Here is an 18,735-nt window from a genome sequence, read left to right as displayed (position 1 = left end):
GAAATTTGAAATTCTGAGGTTCTAGGACAGAGCTGGAATACTAAGGATGTATAGCTAACGTCCCCTGGGGCTGTGGCTTGACCTGGTTCCAACAGCTAGTTAGTTGCAGATCAGGTGGGGGATCCAGGCGTCTCAGTTCAGAGGGTTTTCAACTATGCTGGGACTGCGGTTTGTGACAGATAAGGAAACAAATGCACAGAGACGTGAAGTAACTTGCCCCAGACCACACAGCTAGTGAGTGGAGCCTGGATTGAGACATAAGAGACATAGATCTGTCTGATGAGAGAGGCCAGCTTGTCGCCACTAGCTGTCATGTCTCGGAGATCGTGAAATGCGTGGTTGTAACACATTTGCAGTTTTCCTCTTCTGTTAGTTGAAAGCGACTAGAGAAAAAGATTATTACTAACGTGTTTTCTTTCTATTGAAATGTAGTTGTGTGTTTTCAGAAAAACATTCACAAATATTAAAAGTCCCTATATTATTTACTGTATGTATATACATGTATATCTAAGTAACCGAAAGAAGGTTTTGTTTTTCTCTACCACTAAATTAAAAATACTCCTGCTTCATTTTTATTGTACTTCATTTAAAAATAAATATTTATACTATGTTGTAGTGAATGAAAATCTAGTTCTTTAATTTTAGGAACCCAACTCTATAGTCAATGATTTAATTAGAACATCCTTACCTGTGTAGGTTTCACATCTAGTACTCTCTAACATCTGTTGACATGTAGACTAGAAAGTGGTTGCATCACTATTTTAGAAATGCTTCTTTCTAGACACAGAAAAGTTAAATGACTTGTCTGAATTTCAAAATGAGTTGATAGAGGAACCAAAAATAGAAGCTTTTCTACTACATATTAGACTCACTAAAGTTCCAAACATAGAGGCTATGTACATTCACTGAGCAGTCTAAAGTCCAGAGCCTGGGACACCAGCCTGTTTTAACACACAGGAATGTTGCTCTTGGGGGTGGAGGGGGGGGGGCAGGGAAAGGCGAAAGGAGGGCTGACACGATTGTTTCACGATTGTTTCATTTCCAAACTTGCTATCATTGCACAGTTTTCTGGGTGGAAGATAATATGCTCATTAAAGTGAAAGTGTTCGTTTTAAAATAAAGCAATAGAAACACAAGATGACTCTGTTACACAGATAAATGAGATACATAAATGGACTCAGTTTTTTTTTTCATGCTGTGTCATATTCTGTGTTCAGGCAAAAGAGTAGGTAAATAAGTAGTTGTTTAAAAATGAAACAGTGTGTTGTTCATTTAACTTGAAAAGCTACTGACTAGAATAATAATGAGTGTTTTCATGTAGTACAATATTCTTAGAAATACTGATATTACAGTGGGTAGAGATAATAGAATGACGCTCTTTATTTCTACTTGTAATCTAACTTTTAAAATAAAATGCACCCTGATTCATAAATGATGAAGAAAACAAGCAACATTATTCAAATGGGATACTTGGGGCAATTAAATTCTTAGCTTAAATTATAAATTCCTGTTTCTTCCCCATCTTCCGCTGAAATCTGTTTTTACAGGATGACCTTTGGTACCAACTTATTTTATAATAAAATGTTTCCTGAGTTTTTATTTTAAATTGAAATGGCCTTTTCTGTCAAGTATGGTATTTATAGAGGTTTCTTTGATGAAAAGCCTCTGAATTTTGTGCAAATAACCCAGGCAGGCTCTTAGATTAGTGATAACATTTGTATAGGACTTTAATGGCTTTATATAATACTTTACACTCGATTTATTTGACCCTTACCTGTGAGTACTCAGTGGAATTCACATTTTACTGATGAGAGCAATGTAGGGGAAGGTGACTTGGCATGGTTCTGGGCACATAGCAGGCATTCAACATGTTCACTTTAAAAGGATGGTAACAAAGGGAACCCAACAGGTTATTTAACTTGTTCGAGGTCACCCAGCAAATAGTGCATCATACCAAGAACTGAACTTGCTTCTTTAACTCAAAAATTCCATATGCTGTCATTGTCTCACTGCTGTCTTTTCAGGCTGTTTAAAAAAAAGGTCAAATTAGAAAAATTCATTCTTATTAATTGAGATGAAATTCACATAACTTAAAATTAATTTTAAAGCATACATTTCAGTGGCATTTAGTACATTCACAATGTTCTGCAGACATCACCTCTATCTAGTTCAAAAATGTTTTCATAATCCCTAAAGGAGACCCCATATCCATTAAGCAGCCATTCCATTCCTTCCTCCCCACCCCCAGCTGCTGTTAACTACGAATCTGCTCTCTGTCTCTATAGATTTCTCTATTCTAGATATTTCATGTAAATGGAATTGTACAATATAGGACTGTCTTAGTCCACTCAGGCTGCTATAATATAATACCATAGACTGAGCGGCTTATAAACAACAGAAATTTATTTGTCACCATTCTAGAGACTGGGAAGTCCAAGGTCAAGGCTTAAGCAGATTTGGTGTGTGGTGAGAACCCACCTCCTCGTTCATAGATGGCTTTCTTCTCACTGTGTCCTCACATGGTAGAAGGGAGCTCTCTGGGATCTCTCGTATAAGGACACAAATCCCAGTCATGAGGGCTCTGCCCTCATGATCTAATCAAATCCCAAAGGCTCTACCTCCTAATACCATCAGATTTGGGGTTAGGACTTCAACATATAAATTTTAAGGGGACATAAATATTCAGTCCTTAGCAGTGACCTTTTACGTCTGGTTTCTTTTACTTAGTATAATGTTTTCAAGGTTGATCTACGTTGTAGTGTGTATCAGTACTTTGTTTGTTTGTTTTTTAAAAATCTTTATTGGAGTATAATTGCTTTACAATGGTGTGTTACTTTCTGCTTTATAACAAAGTGAATCAGTTACACACATATATATGTCCCTGTATCTCTTTCCTGTTGCATCTCCCTCCCTCCCACCCTCCCTATCCCACCCCTCTAGGTGGTCACAAAGCACCGAGCTGATCTCCCTGTGCTCTGTGGCTGTTTTCCACTAGCTATCTATTTTACGTTTGGTAGTGTATATATGTCCATGCCACTCTCTCACTTTGTCCCAGGTTACCCTTCCCCCTCCCCGTATGCTCAAGTCCATTCTCTAGTAGGTCTATGTCTTTATTCCCGTCTTGCCACTAGGTTCTTTTTTTTTTTTTCTTTTTTGCGGTACGCGGGCCTCTCACTGTTGTGGCCTCTCCCGTTGTGGAGCACAGGCTCCGGACGCGCAGGCTCAGCGGCCATGGCTCACGGGCCCAGCTGCTCTGTGGCATGTGGGATCTTCCCGGACCGGGGCACAAACCCATGTCCCCTGCATTGGCAGGCGGACTATCAACCACTGCGCCACCAGCGAAGCCTAGGTCTGTGTCTTTATTCCCGCCTTATCCCTAGGTTCTTCATGACATTTTTTTTTCTTAGATTCCATATATATGTGTTAGCATACGGTATTTGTTTTTCTCTCTCTGACTTACTTCACTCTGTATGACAGACTCTAGGTCCATCCACCTCACTACAAATAACTCAATTTCATTTCTTTTTATGGCTGAGTAATATTCCATTGTATATATGTGCCACATCTTCTTTATCCATTCATCTGTTGATGGACACTTAGGTTGCTCCCATGTCCTGGCTATTGTAAATAGAGCTGCAATGAACATTTTGGTACGTGACTCTTTTTGAATTATGGTTTTCTCAGGGCATATGTCCAGTAGTGGGATTGCTGGCTTGTATGGTAGTTCTATTTGTAGTTTTTTAAGGAACCTCCATACTATTCTCCATAGTGGCTGTAGCAATTTACATTCCCACCAACAGTGCAAGAGGGATCCCTTTTCTCCACACCCTCTCCAGCAATTGTTTGTAGAGTTTTTAATCATGGCCATTCTGACCGGTGTGAGATGATATCTCATTGTAGTTTTGATTTGCATTTCTCTAATGATTAGTGATGTTGATCATTCTTTCATGTGTTTGTTGGCCATCTGTATATCTTCTTTGGAGAAATGTCTGTTTAGGTCTTCTGCCCATTTTTGGATTGGGTTGTTTGTTTTTCTCATATTGAGCTGCATGAGCTGCTTGTAAATTTTGGAGATTAATCCTTTGTCAGTTGCTTCATTTGCAAATATTTTCTCCAATTCTGAGGGTTGTCTTTTCACCTTATTTATGGTTTCCTTTGCTGTGCAAAACCTTTTAAGTTTCATTAGGTCCCATTTGTTTATTTTTGTTTTTATTTCCCTTTCCCTAGAAGGTGGATCAAAAAGGATCTTGCTGTGATTTATGTCATAGAGTGTTCTGCCTATGTTTTCCTCTAAGAGTTTGATAGTGTCTGGCCTTACATTTAGGTCTTTAATCCATTTTGAGTTTATTTTTGTGTATGGTGTTAGGGAGTGTTCTAATTTCATTCTTTTACATGTAGCTGTCCAGTTTTCCCAGCACCAGTTATTGAAGAGGCTATCTTTTTTCCACTGTATATTCTTGCCTCCTTTATCAAAGATAAGGTGACCATATGTGTGTGTGTTTATCTCCAGGCTTTCTATCTGTTCCATTGATCTATATTTCTGTTTTTGTGCCAGTACCATACTGTCTTTATTACTGTCGCTTTGTAATATAGTCTGAAGTCAGGGAGCCTGATTCCTCCAGCTCTGTTTTTCGTTCTCAAGATTGCTTTGGCTATTCGGGGTCTTTTGTGTTTCCATACAAATTGTGAAATTTTTTGTTCTAGTTCTGTGAAAAATGCCAGTGGTAGTTTTATAGGGATTGCATTGAATCTATAGATTGCTTTGGGTAATAGAGTCATTTTGCATTGAATCTATAGATTGCTTTGGGTAATAGAGTCATTTTCACAATGTTGATTCTTCCAATCCAATCTATTTGTATCATTTTTAATTTTTTTCATCAGTGTCTTACAATTTTCTGCATACAGTTCTTTTGTCTACTTCAGTAGGTTTATTCCTTGATATTTTATTCTTTTTGTTGCAATGGTTAAGTGGAAGTGTTTTCTTAATTTCACTTTCAGATTTTTCATCATTAGTATATAGGAATGCAAGAGATTTCTGTGCATTAATTTTGTATCCTGCTACTTTACCAAATTTATTTATTAGCTCTAGTAGTTTTCTGGTAGCAACTTTAGGATTCTCTATGTATAGTATCATGTCATTTGCAAATGGTGACAGCTTTACTTCTTCTTTTCCGATTTGGATTCCTTTTATTTGTTTTTCTTCTCTGATTGCTGTGGCTAAAACTTCTAAAACTATGTTGAATAATAGTGGTGAGTGTGGACAACCTTGTCTTGTTCCTGATCTTAGTGGAACTGCTTTCAGTTTTTCACCATTGAGGACAATGTTGGCTGTGGGGTTGTCATATATGGCCTTTATTATGTTGAGGAAAGTTCCCTCTATGCCTACTTTCTGGAGGGTTTTTATCATAAATGGGTGTTAAATTTTGTCAAAAGCTTTCTCTGCATCTATTGAGATAATCATATGGTTTTTCTCCTTCACTTTGTTAATATGGTGTATCACATTGATTGATTTGCATATATTGAAGAATCCTTGCATTTCTGGGATAAACCCCACTTGATCATGATATATGATCCTTTCAATGTGCTGTTGGATTCTGTTTGCTAGTATTTTGTTGAGGATTTTTGCATCTATGTTCGTCACTGATATTGGCCTGTAGTTTTCCTCTTTGTGACATCTTTGTCTGGTTTTGGTATCAGGGTGATGGTGGCCTCGTACAATGAGTTTGGGAGTGTCCCTCCCTCTGCTATATTCTAGAAGAGTTTGAGAAGGATAGGTGTTAGCAGTTCTGTAAATGTTTGATAGAATTTGCCTGTGAAGCCATCTGGTCCTGGGCTTTTGTTTGTTGGAATATTTTTAATCACTGTTTCAATTTCATTGCTTGTGATTGGTCTGTTCATATTTTCTATTTCTTCCTTGTTCAGTCTCTGAAGGTTGTGCATTTCTAAGAATTTGTCCATTTCTTCCCGGTTGTCCATTTTATTGGCATATAGTTGCTTATAGTAGTCTCTCATGATCCTTTGTATTTCTGCAATGTCAGTTGTTACTTCTCCTTTTTCATTTCTAATTCTATTGATTTGAGTCTTCTCCCAGTTTTTCTTGATGAGTCTGGCTTATGGTTTATCAATTTTGTTTATCTCTCAAAGAACCAGCTTTTAGTTTTATTGATCTTTGCTATAGTTTCCTTAATTTCTTTTTCATTTATTTCTGTTCTGATCTTTATGATTTCTTTCCTTCTGCTAACTTTGGGGTTTTGTTGTTCTTCTTTCTCTAATTGCTTTAGGTGTAAGGTTAGGTTATTTATTTGAGATGTATCTTGTTTCTTAAGGTGGGATTGTATTGCTATAAACTTCCCTCTTAGAACTGCTTTTGCTGCATCCCATAGGTTTTGGATCATCATGTTTTCATTATCATTTGTTTCTAGGTATTTTTGGATTTCTTCTTTGATTTCTTCAGTGATCTCTTGGTTATTAAGTAGTGTATTGTTTAGCTTCCATGTGTTTGTATTTTTTACAGATTTTTTCCTGTAATTGATATCTAGTCTCATATGTTGTGGTCGGAAAAGATACTTGATACGATTTCAATTTTCTTAAATTTACGGAGGCTTGATTTGTGACCCAAGATACGATCTATCCTGGAGAATGTTCCATGAGCACTTGAGAAGAATGTGTATTCTGTTGTTTTTGGATGGAATGTCCTATAAATATCAATTAAGTCCATCTTGTTTAATGTATCATTTAAAGCTTGTGTTTCCTTATTTATTTTCGTTTTGGATGATCTGTCCATTGGTGAAAGTGGGGTGTTAAAGTCCCCTACTATGATTGTGTTACTGTCGATTTCCCCTTTTATGGCTGTTAGTGCTTGCCTTATGTATTGAGGTGCTCCTGTGTTGGGTTCATAAATATTTACAATTGTTATATCTTCCTCTTGCATTGATCCCTTGATCATTATGCAGTGCCCTTGTCTCTTGTAATTGTCTTTGTTTTAAAGTCTATTTTGTCTGATATGAGAATTGCTACTCCAGCTTTCTTTTGATTTCCATTTGCATGGAATATCTTTTTCCATCCCCTCACTTTCAGTCTGTATGTGTCCCTAGGTCTGAGGTGGGTCTCTTGTAGACAGCATATATATGGGTCTTGTTTTTGTATCCATTTAGCCAGTCTGTGTCTTTTGGTTGCGGCATTTAATCCATTTACATTTAAGGTAATTATCGATATGTATGTTCCTATTACCATTTTCTTAATTGTTTTGGGTTTATTATTGTAGGTCTTTTCCTTCTTTTGTGTTTCCTCCCTAGAGAAGTTCCTTTACTGTTTGTTGTAAAGCTGGTTTGGTGGTGCTGAATTCTCTTAGGTTTTGTTTGTCTGTAAAGGTTTTAATTTCTCCGTCAAATCTGAATGAGATCCTTGCTGGGTAGAGTCATCTGTGTAATAGGTTTTTCTCCTTCAATACTTTAAATATGTCCTGCCACTCCCTTCTGGCTTGCAGAATTTCTGCTGAAAGATCAGCTGTTAACCTTATGGGGATTCCCTTGTGTGTTATTTGTTGTTTTTCCCTTGCTGCTTTTAATATTTGTTCTTTGTATTTAATTTTTGATAGTTTGATTAATATGTGTCTTGGCGTGTTTCTCCTTGGATTTATCCTGTTTTGGACTCTCTGTGCTTCCTGGACTTGAATAACTATTTCCTTTCCCATATTGGGGCAGTTTTTAACTATAATCTCTTCAAATGTTTTGTCAGTCCCTTTCTTTTTCTCTTCTTCTTCTGGGACCCCTATAATTCGAATGTTGGTGTGTTTAATGTTGTCCCAGAGGTCTCTGAGACTGTCCTCAATTCTTTTCGTTCTTTTTTCTTTATTCTGCTCTGCAGTAATGATTTCCACTATTTTATCTTCCAGGTCACTTATCCGTTCTTATGCCTCAGTTATTCTGCTATTGATCCCTTCTAGAGAATTTTTAATTTCATTTATTGTGTTCTGCATCATTGTTGGCTCCTTAGTTCTTCTAGGTCATTGTTAAGCGTTTTTTGTATTTTCTCCATTCTATTTCAGAGTTTGGACATCTTTATTATCATTATTCTGAATTCTTTTTCAGGTAGACTGCCTATTTCCTCTTCGTTTGTTAGATCTGGTGGGTTTTTACCTTGCTCCTTCATCTGCTGTGTGTTTCTCTGTATTCTTATTTTGCTTAACTTACTGTGCTTGGGGTCTGCTTTTCACAGGCTGCAGGTTCGTAGTTCCCATTGTTTTTGCTGTCTGTACCCAGTGGCTAAGGTTGGTTCAGTGGGTTGTGTAGGCTTTTGGTGGAGGAGTGCCTGTGCTCTGGTGGATAAGGCTGGATCTTGTCTTTCTGGTGGGCAGGTGCACGTGTGGTGGTGTGTTTTGGGGTGTCTGTAGGCTTATTATGGGTTTAGGCAGCCTCTGTGCTAATGGATGGTGTTGTATTCCTGTCTTGCTAGTTGTTTGGCATAGGGTGTCCAGCACTGTAGGTTGCTGGTCGTTGAGTTGAGCTGGGTCTTGGTGGTGAGATGGAGATCTCTGGGAGATGTTCACCGTTTGATATTATGTGGAGCTGGGAGGTCTCTTGTGGACCAGTGTCCTGAACTTGGCTCTCCCACCTCAGAGGCACAGTCCTGACAACCGGCTGGAGCACCAAGATCCTGTCAGCCACACAGCTCAGAATAAAAGGGAGAAAAAAAGGAAAGAAAGAAAGAAGGTAAAATAAAATAAAATAAAGTTACTAAGATAAAAAATAATTATTAAAATTTTTTTTTAAAATGTAATAAAAATAAAGAAAGAACAGAGGAAGCAAACCAAAAAACAAATCCACCAATGATAACAAGTGCTAAAAACTATACTTAAAAAAAATAAATAAATAAAATGGACAGACAGAACCCTAGGACAAATGGTGAAAGCAAAGGTATACAGACAAAATCACATACAAAAGCATACACATACACACTCACAAAAAGAGAAAAAGGGAGAAATATATATCTATATCATTGCTCCCAATAGTCCACCGCCTCAGTTTGGGATGATTTGTTGTCTATTCAGGTATCCCACAGGTTCAGGGTACATAAAGTTGATTGTGGAGATTTAATCCGCTGCTCCTGAGGCTGCTGGGAGAGGTTTCCCTTTGTCTTCTTTGTTCTCACAGCTCCCAGGGGCTCAGCTTTGGATTTGGCCCCGCCTCTGCATGTAGGTCGCTGGAGGGCGTCTGTTTTTCCGCTCAGGCAGGACGGGGTTAAAGGAGCCGCTGACTCGGGGGCTCTGGCTCAGTCAGGCCGCGGGGGAGGGAGGGGCACGGAGTGCGGGGCGGGCCTGTGGCGGCAGAGGCCGGCGTGACGTTGCACCAGCCTGAGGCGTGCCGTGCGTTTTCCCGGGGAAGTTGTCCCTGGATCCCGGGATCCTGGCAGTGGCGGGCTGCACAGGCTCCCTGGAAGGGGGCTGTGAATAGTGACCTGTGCTTGCACACAGGTTTCTTGGTGGCGGCAGCAGCGGCCTTATCGTCTCAAGCCCGGCTCTGGGGTCTGCGCTTTTAGCCTTGGCTCGCGCCCGTCTCTGGAGCTCCTTTAAGCGGAGCTCTTAATTCCCTCTCCTCGTGCACCAGGAAACAAAGAGGGAAGAAAAAGTCTCTTGCCTCTTCGGCGGCTCCAGACTTTTTTCCCCGACTCCCTCCTGTCTAGCTGTGGCGCACTAGTCCTTTCAGGCTGTGTTCACGCTGCCAACCCCAGTCCTCTCCCTGGGATCCCACCGAAGCCGGAGCCTCAGCTCCCAGCCCCGCCCGCCCTGGCGGGTGAGCAGACAAGCCTCTCGAGCTGGTGAGTGCCGGTCGGCACCGATCCTCTGTACGGGAATCTCTGCGCTTTGCCCTCCTCACCCGTTGCTGTGCACTCCTCCGCAGCTCCGAAGCTGCCCACCCCCCCCACCCCCCCCGCCACCCGCAGTCTCCGCCCGCGAGGGGACTTCCTAGTGTGTGGAAATCTTTCCTCCTTCACAGCTCCCGCCCACTGGAGCAGGTCCCGTCCGTATTCTTGTCTCTGTTTTTCCTTTTTTCTTTTGCCCTACCCAGGTATGTGGGGAGTTTCTTGCCTTTTGGGAGGTCTGAGGTCTTCTGCCAGCATTCAGTAGGTGTTCTGTAGGAGTTGTTCCACATGTAGATGTGTTTCTGCTGTATTTGTGGGAGGAAGGTGATCTCCGCATCTTACTCTTCCGCCATCTTGAAGCTCCCCCCCAGTACTTTGTTACCTTGGATGGCTGAATTACATTCCATGGTAGAGAGAGACCATATTTTTTTTAGCCATTCATCAGTTGATGGACATTGAGTTATTTCCATTTTTCGGTGAATAGTGCTGCTCTGACAGACATTAGTGTTCAAATATTGGTTTGAATACCTGTTTTTAGTTATTAAGAGTAGAATTGCAAGGTTATATGGTAAATTCGATTCTGTGGTAAATTCTAACTTTTTGAGGAGCCAGCAAACTGTTTTCCATGGTGACTGAACCATTTTATATTCCTACCAACAATGTACAAGGGTTCTGATTTCCCAACATCCTTGTCAATGCTTATTTGAGTTAAAAAAATTATTATAACCATCCTAGTGGGTATAAAGTGGTATCTCCTTGTGGTTTTGATTTGCAATTCCTTGATAAAATATTCATATTTTAATGCATGGAATTAATCATAAAATGAGCTTTTATAAGACAAAATCAACATGAAAATGAGTGGCTTCGTCTGTCTCCAGGAGATTATTTAAGATTGGTGTATGATCTCCCCTAGAGTGAATGATTCTGGGCTGAAAATAAAACACACGTTGCTTTGAAATTAGAAGAATGTATGTGGATAATAAGACTACAGTTATCCCCAACCTAAAAAAATACTGCTTAAAGTAATGAGGAAAAAAAGAAATTACATCACGTTTTGTTTCCATGTCACCTGACAAAAGATACTTAGTTGCATGGCATTTCTTTATGTAATTCTTTCCTGTCTTAATGGTCTATTTATTTATTTTCACAGTGTGAGTGAAGACACCCAGGATGGCTCAGGGATCCGGGGATCAAAGAACAGTGGGGACTGCAGACCCAGAGGAGAGTTCTCCAAATATGATAGTCTACCGCAAAGTAAGGCATCTGGTTAAACGCGGGGGGTGCTGCCGTGTACGTGTCTGTGTTCTGTGTAGGGTTGACTGACGGTTGACGGCTCCACAAATGTTTTCTGCCTAAACGGCCTTGACTGTTGAATGAATAATTTTCTTCTCATATCCTCTGATTCCCGAATTTTAAAATTCAAGGAAGTTAGATCTTGTCATCCTTGGTATTGAACACTTGAAAAACACTCTATGGCTTAGGTTTCTTTAAACCAAAGATTGCCTGAACAATGCAGATAGACACGTGTTGTCCTTTTGCGTAAAGGCCTAATTGTAACATTAATTAATTGAATGTGTTCAAACCCGTAGTACAGATAAGATCTGGTCTAGATACTGTGGGAGGGACACAGAGGTGTGTATGTATTAGACAGTTTGCAGCTGGTAGGAGACATAAGATGTACACAGAAAACTGTTATAGCGTCCAAGTGTTAATTTCCAAAACAGACGTGCAAGTAGAGTGTTACATAATCTCAGAGGAGGGGGCGATTACTTCCAGCCTCTGAGATCTGGGATGGGCTGTGGAGGAGAGGCCTTTGAACTCACTTTTAAAGGATCTGTAGAATTCCCTTCTGTGGAAAATAGAAGTGAAGAGCAACATTCATGGCAGTGAGATGCATTCAGCAAAGGCAAAGAGCTAGAGGAAGTGAAGGGCAACCAGAACCAGTTAGCTTGGGCCGAGGATGAATTACAAGTAAATGGAGTAAATGGAGGAGAGATTTGGGGAAGAGAGTCTGGGATGGAGCCAGATTTTAGAATGTTGAATCATAGGCAATTTAATCATCAAAAACGTTAGTGCCAGGAGTTGTAAGATCAACATTTCTTTGGGATTATGAGCCTTGCGCCAGTGTGCCAAGTGGACTGTTATCGAGGGTGGGTTGGAGGCTTTGGTGGGGCGCTTCCGTATCTGTGAGAAAGGTAAGGAGGACCCTAATCTAGCAGGGAAAATACCCCTCAGAAAGGAGCAGGACTGAGCAGAAAGATTAAGGAGTCTGAATTAGCAATGACTTGGAAACGGAATGAATATGAAATTAGAAGGTGAATAAAGAGTCAGAGATAACTGGGTTTTTGACCTTGGGTGATAGAAAGGCATTGGTGCTATTAATTCAAATAGGAATATTGGGAAGCATACGTTTTAAAGGAAGGAAATATGGTACATAAGTTTTATTTGTGCATTGCTGAATTTGAGGAAACAGTTGCTGCTTCTCATACACCTTTTTGATGTCTACATGTTTGTAAAAATGTAGCCTAACTGTATCATATATTAATAAGGAAAATGAGTTCATCTCATTCATTTCGCTAAATATTTGAGTTGTCTGCTGAGTTCTGTGTATTCTGCAAGAGTCTGTGTTCTGTCTATGTTAATCATATGTGCAATGTTGAACTGGATATTCCTGGATGAACAATATGGTGAATTTTTCTTTTTTCCTTGTAAAAACAGAGCTCTCAAACTAATCTTGCTTTTAGTACCAAATTCCTTAATCCTTTGCTTTGAAAAAGAATGCTTAGATAACCCATCCCTAAGAGAGATGTTTATTAAGTTGTAGTAAAGAAAAAAAAGATTAGTGGGGCTAACCAAGTTGTGAGGCATATAGAATAATATAGACACGTTTATTCGTTACCTTCTTAACCCACCTCAAACTAGGAGGCCCTCTGCCAAGCACATAGGAACATGGGGTTTGGGGTCAGATCTGGGTTAAAATTGCAACTCCGCCACTTCCTAGTGGTGTGACCTGGAGTCGGTTATTTAACTTCTGTGAGTCTCTGTTTCTTCATCCAGAAAAGGGGGAAAAGGTGGGAGGAAGGATAGTACCTCCAGGAGTTACTGTGAAGATTCATTTGGATAAAGTAATTAAAGCATCTTACATCCTGCTTGGTATAGAAGTGGTCCATGATTAATGCTTCTTTTTTTTTTTTTATCTTTCGGTCTTGTAGCGATAGTAACACTTGGAGAGGAAATAAATTATAAAATATATAAATGTTGGTGCTGTTAATAAGGTGATTAAAGTGCATTTATACAGTGAGTTGCTTTTTATGACACAGGAAAACAAGGCAGATATTTTTATTTTATTCAGGAGATTGCAAATTAATGGATTATTAAAGGTTAATAAGAAATGTAAAGGTCATGTAATACAAACATCTTCCCACAAGAATGTTTGGTATTATGTTGAAAGGGAAAACTTCCTACAGGTTTGTGGGAACTTGATTTTTACTTTTTAGGTGGTATCAGGGGGCTCTTCATTTTTAGATTTTAATTTAGCTACAAAGTTGTAAAATGCTGTAATTGTTTAGAGAAATGACTATTAGTTATTTGGTTTCTATATTGGAAATCTGTCTTGCTTCCTCATGATAAATCTGTGGGGGGTATGTATGTGTTCATGTTATTTGCTATGTTAGTTAATTGGTATAAAAGGGACATTGGATCTGTGCCATCTATTAGAAAGAAAGCAGGCACACTTATTGCCCCGTATGGGTCCAGGACCGGAATCATTTAAACCTAGTTAGTTTGACTAACTTAGGCCCTGGTTGTGTTTGAAACATGGGATATTCACCTAGTTTTCTGCTGTAGACTGACCACTGCCTATGACCAAGACTTACCTACTGCAGGACACTATCCTCAAGGTATAGGTAAAGATTGAATCTTGAAACCAAGGTTGATTCAAAATGTTTTCTATGGAAGTCCTCTTGTATAATGATTTATTCAAGGTCATAACTATAAAATCAAACCTTTTCTCAGAGTTCTACAGCAAAAATTTACATTAAAAATGTGGAAATAGTGCTTTCATTTTAATTTTCTTTCTCTTGCTTGTTATTTCTTTCTCTTGTCAGATGTTTTCAGTGTGAAATTTTTGCTTGGACTATGTTGTGTTGATTCAGATGCTGACATTTAAAAAGCTAAATCTAGAGAAATGAAACTTTTGAGTAAACCTCCGACTAATAAGTGTCCATAATGTTGTTGTGACTTTTAAATGCCATTTAGGATGGTAACCTTCTGACATATGAGTAATGATGGGTGGGTTTCTTAAGCCTATACTTTTCAGAATACTCTTTATTTTCTCTTCATGTGTTCTATGTCATTAACTATGAGAAGTTATCCTTTCCCAAGGCATGATTTATTTATTGACCTGAGCAGACTTTCTAATTTAGCTTTTTTATCCTTCATATTCACATTTTGGATTGGAGGTGTGCATGAAAAATGTATTGATCACATTAAAAGTCTACTTAAAAGAAAGCCTTAATTATTCATTGTCGTCTAGACCTGTTAACCTTTTTTTCTTTTTCTTTTTTTTAATCCTGGATCCAAAAGATCCTGGGGTCATTGAATTGCCCAACGTAGTGATGATATTTGAACCTGGCTATACATCAGATCATTTAGGGGTACTTTATAAAAATGCTGGTCCTCAAAGAACCCCCAAGTTGTTTGTGTTTAATATGTCTGAGCTGGGTCCTAGGAATCTGAGTTTTAAGTGTTCTCAAGAGAATCTGATGCCCAGCTAAGTTTGAAACACATTTATTTAGTGTCTTTTAAAATATCCAGGTGGAGTATGCAGTGTAAAGTCATGGGGAAGTTGGTGTCTTGAATTGGGTTTTTGATTTTGTAATTATTTGCAGATCTTTCAAGATGTAGAAAAACCAGGCTCTTAAAGAGTTAGAATTGAGGAATTTTAGTAGCTTCATCTTAGAGATTTTCTAGTCAATACCCTCATCTTATAGATGGGAAAATTAAAGTACGGGGAAGATGCATAACTTGCTGAAAGTTACTTGGCAATTTCCCAGTGAACCGCTGATTGCGTCCAGGTAACTCGACAGCCCAATTGGTGTCCTCTCTCCTGTTATGTTATCAATCACAAACTAACATTACTACTACATTGTTGGGGCTGAAAGCCATTGGTTAAATTAAATAAATGAAAATACCACGTGGCAGATCTTTGGTTTTCGAGGTTATTCTCAGAGGTGTGACTTGGGTTACCTTTGAACATTTGTAATGCTCAAGTTTCATTCTTCTTGCTAGTGCTCTTGTTTCCTGGGTGAAGATGTTCTGAAATGTTTACTTTCTTTTATAGCTAGGAATTCTTTTGAGTAAGAGTAGGTTGCTTTCTGATTTTATCTGGTTCTCTGAGAGGTGTTGGTAATGTCTCCTGACAAATTTCCACCTGGACTGGCAATGTTATTTGGTAGAACTCTGGGAAATTGAATGGTAGGTGGACAGAGAAAATTGTAGCTTACCGTGACCCGGGCTAGGGTCAGGAGGTGGTACGATGTGATGGAAGATGCCAAACAGGGAGCCAAGAGCCCTGGATCGCTTACTGCTTTGGTTCTCTCGATGGGGAACTTCATCTTCCTGGCTCTGTTTCTTATTTTGCCTTCCTCCTTCCCAACTAAGGAACACTTCTTACAAAAAATATGTATGTATTTAGTGTCTACATAAAATAGAAAGAAGCATGATACAATTAACCCTGTTTACTCACAGGGTAAACAATAAACAAACTCAATAAATAAAATACTGTTTTGGCTTCATTTCCTCTTATGTAAAGTGATGGGGATTGGACTAAATAATGTGCACAGAACTTCTCTGCAGTGATTTTGAGAAAGCTAGCAGCAGGACATTGTTTTGGAATTCATTGACGGCAGTTGTAGAGGCCAGTGCAGTTGAGAGTCAGGGAACCTGCAGACCCTGGTGACCAAGGCGCAATGAGGATTAGAAACTCTTTAATTAGCAAATATGTATCAAGTGTCATTTGTGTGCCAGACACTGTTAGATGCTAGGAAGGCAAGATGGATACTATTCCCTGAAAGAACCCATTGGCCAGTGGGGCAGAGATGGGATAACTAGGCAATTGCAATGCACATAGAGGTACATTGAGGGGTCTGGGAGGAGATAGAAGGGTTGGGAGGTCCATATCAGGAGAGAGGATGATGATGTCATAGAAGACATCCAGAGGGTTTGGCCTGCCTTAATTCTTGAAAGACAAATAAGAATTAACCTTGCAGAGAATGGGAGAAAAACTGTGGAGGCAGAAGGACTAGCACATGCAAAGGGACAGAGTTGTAATGTATACTGAGTTCTGGAAACTTCCAGTGGCTGTTTTCCTGGAGCTCGGTTTCTGTGATGAAGGTTGAGAAATAAAGCTGGTTAGGTAGATTAGGGCCAGATCATAAAAGATCTTATACATCAGGCAAGGAGTTTGGATGCTGTGCAGGTATCTTCTCTTTCTGTCTCTGTGCCCACACTCCCCTGCTCTATATGCTGCGGACTGTACCATGTGGACTGCATCTACAGGGCTCCCGTGACCTCTGGCTTTCAATTGAATTTGGTCCATGAGAGCCTGAGGAGAGGTGGGGGGGGGAGGAAGAAGAGCAAGGTCAGGGTATTTCTTCCCCTGGCCCCCTCTTGGCAAGGTCTCGCACTGGCTGTGTCCCTTGACTGAAGGTCATTGCTCCTCTCTAGGCAGGCTGCTCTCCTCCTCTGGGTCCAGATACCCTTTTCTTCGACTCATCCTTTTGGGCCTTGGGGTGGTGGTTCCAGTTTGTATTAGTAATCTATTGCAGTATAACACATCACCCCCCAACTCAATGGCTTAAACACGACATTTATTGCCACAGTTTCTGTGGGTCCATAATCCAAGTGCAGATTAGTTGGGTCCTCTGGCTCAGGATCTCTCACAAGCTACAGTCAAGATGTTGGCTGGAATTGCAGGTTCATCTGAAAGTTCAACTGGGGAAAGGCCCACATCCAGGCTCACTCATGTGGTTCTTGGTGGGATTCAATTCCTTGAGGGTTATTGAATGATCGCCTCGGTTCCTCACTGTCTGTTGTCTGTTACTCTCAGTTCCTTTCCATATGTGTCTCTCTATAGGGTAGGTCACAACATAGAAGCCTGTTTTATCAGAGTAAGCAAGGAAGAGGTGGAGGGTGGGGGGGTTGGCAATGGGAGTCATACTATTTTATAACCTAATCTTGGCTGTAACACTCCATCCCTATCATTAGGGGCAAGTCTCCAGGTCTAGCCCTCAGTCAAGGTGAGGGGTTTATACAAGGGCACAAATACCCAGAGGTGGAGATCATTATGGGCCACTTCAGAAGCCATTTACCATAGGGTTCTACTTCCACAAGTCAGAGGTTCCTGAATGTTCCCTCATGGTTCCCCTATGCCCTGCTACTTCTTTATACTTGATCCTTTCTGAAATAAACCTTCCTTGAGTTGTCCTATATTTTATTTGCCATCTGTTTGCCAATAAGCCTCTGACTCATACAGGTCTAATCCCCGAAGCAAAGAGAATCCACTGAGATCCCGTTTCTCTTCGCAATGAAATTCTCCACAAAAGGATTTAAATCAGGGAAGTTATATGTTCAGTGTTCAGGATGGGATTGCGGAGGGAGGCTGTAAGAGAAATGGTAGGATTAGTAAGCAGAAGAATCGTTTGGTGACTTTACAGGAATTCACGGGAGGAAAAAATGATGTCCAACTCAGTGGCAGTGATAATGTAGATGAAGAGAAGTGCTTGAGAGCTGGTTAGGAGGTAGAATCTCCAGGATTTGGTGACTGATACGATGCAGGGCAGATCTGATGGTAACGAGAGGGGATGAGAGGGTTCCTCTAACTAGGTTATACCTGGGAGTTGCCTGAAGGTCTCTGGGGCAACAAAATTTTGAACCAAATAACAATGGAACTGGATTGCCTTCCCCTCTTCTTGTATAGATAAATCAAGAGGGTCATGGAAAGAGGCTGTAACTGGACCAGGATATCTGGCTACTTATTGTCACTGCCCCGCTAGTTCACTTTTGGCCCTGCACAAGTTGTTTCTGTGTTTTATGAAGTCCAGTTTTGTCATTTGTGCAATGAAGTGTTAACTAGGCTGAGTGATCTCAAAAGCACTTTGAATTCTAACATCCCAGGGCTTTAATGATCCGTAATAAAGAAATCCACATTTTATTATGCTTATTCTTTCATAGCCTCCTTTGCTTTCTTTTTAATTTTCTTTAAAAAGTTAACCCAAGTAAAAATTTAAAACACAGGGATGTCAGTATGTTTAAAACAAATACTTTCTGGTCTTGGCTGTCTTTCATTTTCTTGTCTTTTTTTTTTAACATTAAATAAAATTCCCAAGGACAAACTACAGAGAGTGTTCTGGGTAACTAATTTAATCGTTCAATCTGCTTTTTAAGATTCCTTTCATTAAATATTTTGAAGGTTCTTAATTGCCTTAGGAAAAAACTGTTCTGTTTTCCATTTCCCCTAGGATTAAACTTGTGAGGGGAAATGCTTCCCATCCCATTATCTTGGTTGGCAGGAGACAGGAGTGCAGGCAAGTTCCAGACCAGTGCTATCAGTGTCCACAGATGAAAGGGATGGTATTTTTAGTGTGGAGAATAGCTCAGTGTGGTTTAATATGATGTGTTTGCCTGAATATAACTTTCTAGTTTGAAAGCCTTTGGTGTATTTAAGGCTTCATTTCAGTTTTTCAATTTTTTCCCCTCATTTCATTTCAAAGAGTCTAAGATTTTACACTTTGGCAGACAGTTTATTACTCTAGCTATTGATACTCCTGTATCCTTGTACTATGGAGAACCTGAGTGGCCACTGAGGGGATTCCC

At 39.8% G+C, this 18,735-nt stretch overlaps 1 protein-coding gene across 1 annotated transcript in view; it reads left to right on the top strand.

Moving 5' to 3' along the window:
* The window catches only part of RGS6 (regulator of G protein signaling 6), a 574,818-nt gene that overhangs the window by 20,879 nt on the left and 535,204 nt on the right, over positions 1–18,735 (top strand). Inside the window, exon 2 of the mRNA XM_082648649.1 lies at positions 11,012–11,115. Within this exon, the coding sequence (XP_082504775.1) occupies positions 11,032–11,115 (84 nt within the window). The 5' untranslated portion in view covers positions 11,012–11,031. The remainder of the gene's footprint in view (positions 1–11,011; positions 11,116–18,735) is intronic.

Source organism: Grampus griseus (genome assembly GCF_964374135.1).
Source record: "Grampus griseus genome assembly, chromosome: 2".
Classification (NCBI taxonomy): Eukaryota; Metazoa; Chordata; class Mammalia; order Artiodactyla; family Delphinidae; genus Grampus; species Grampus griseus.
This window is presented reverse-complemented; position numbering and strand designations above follow the sequence as displayed.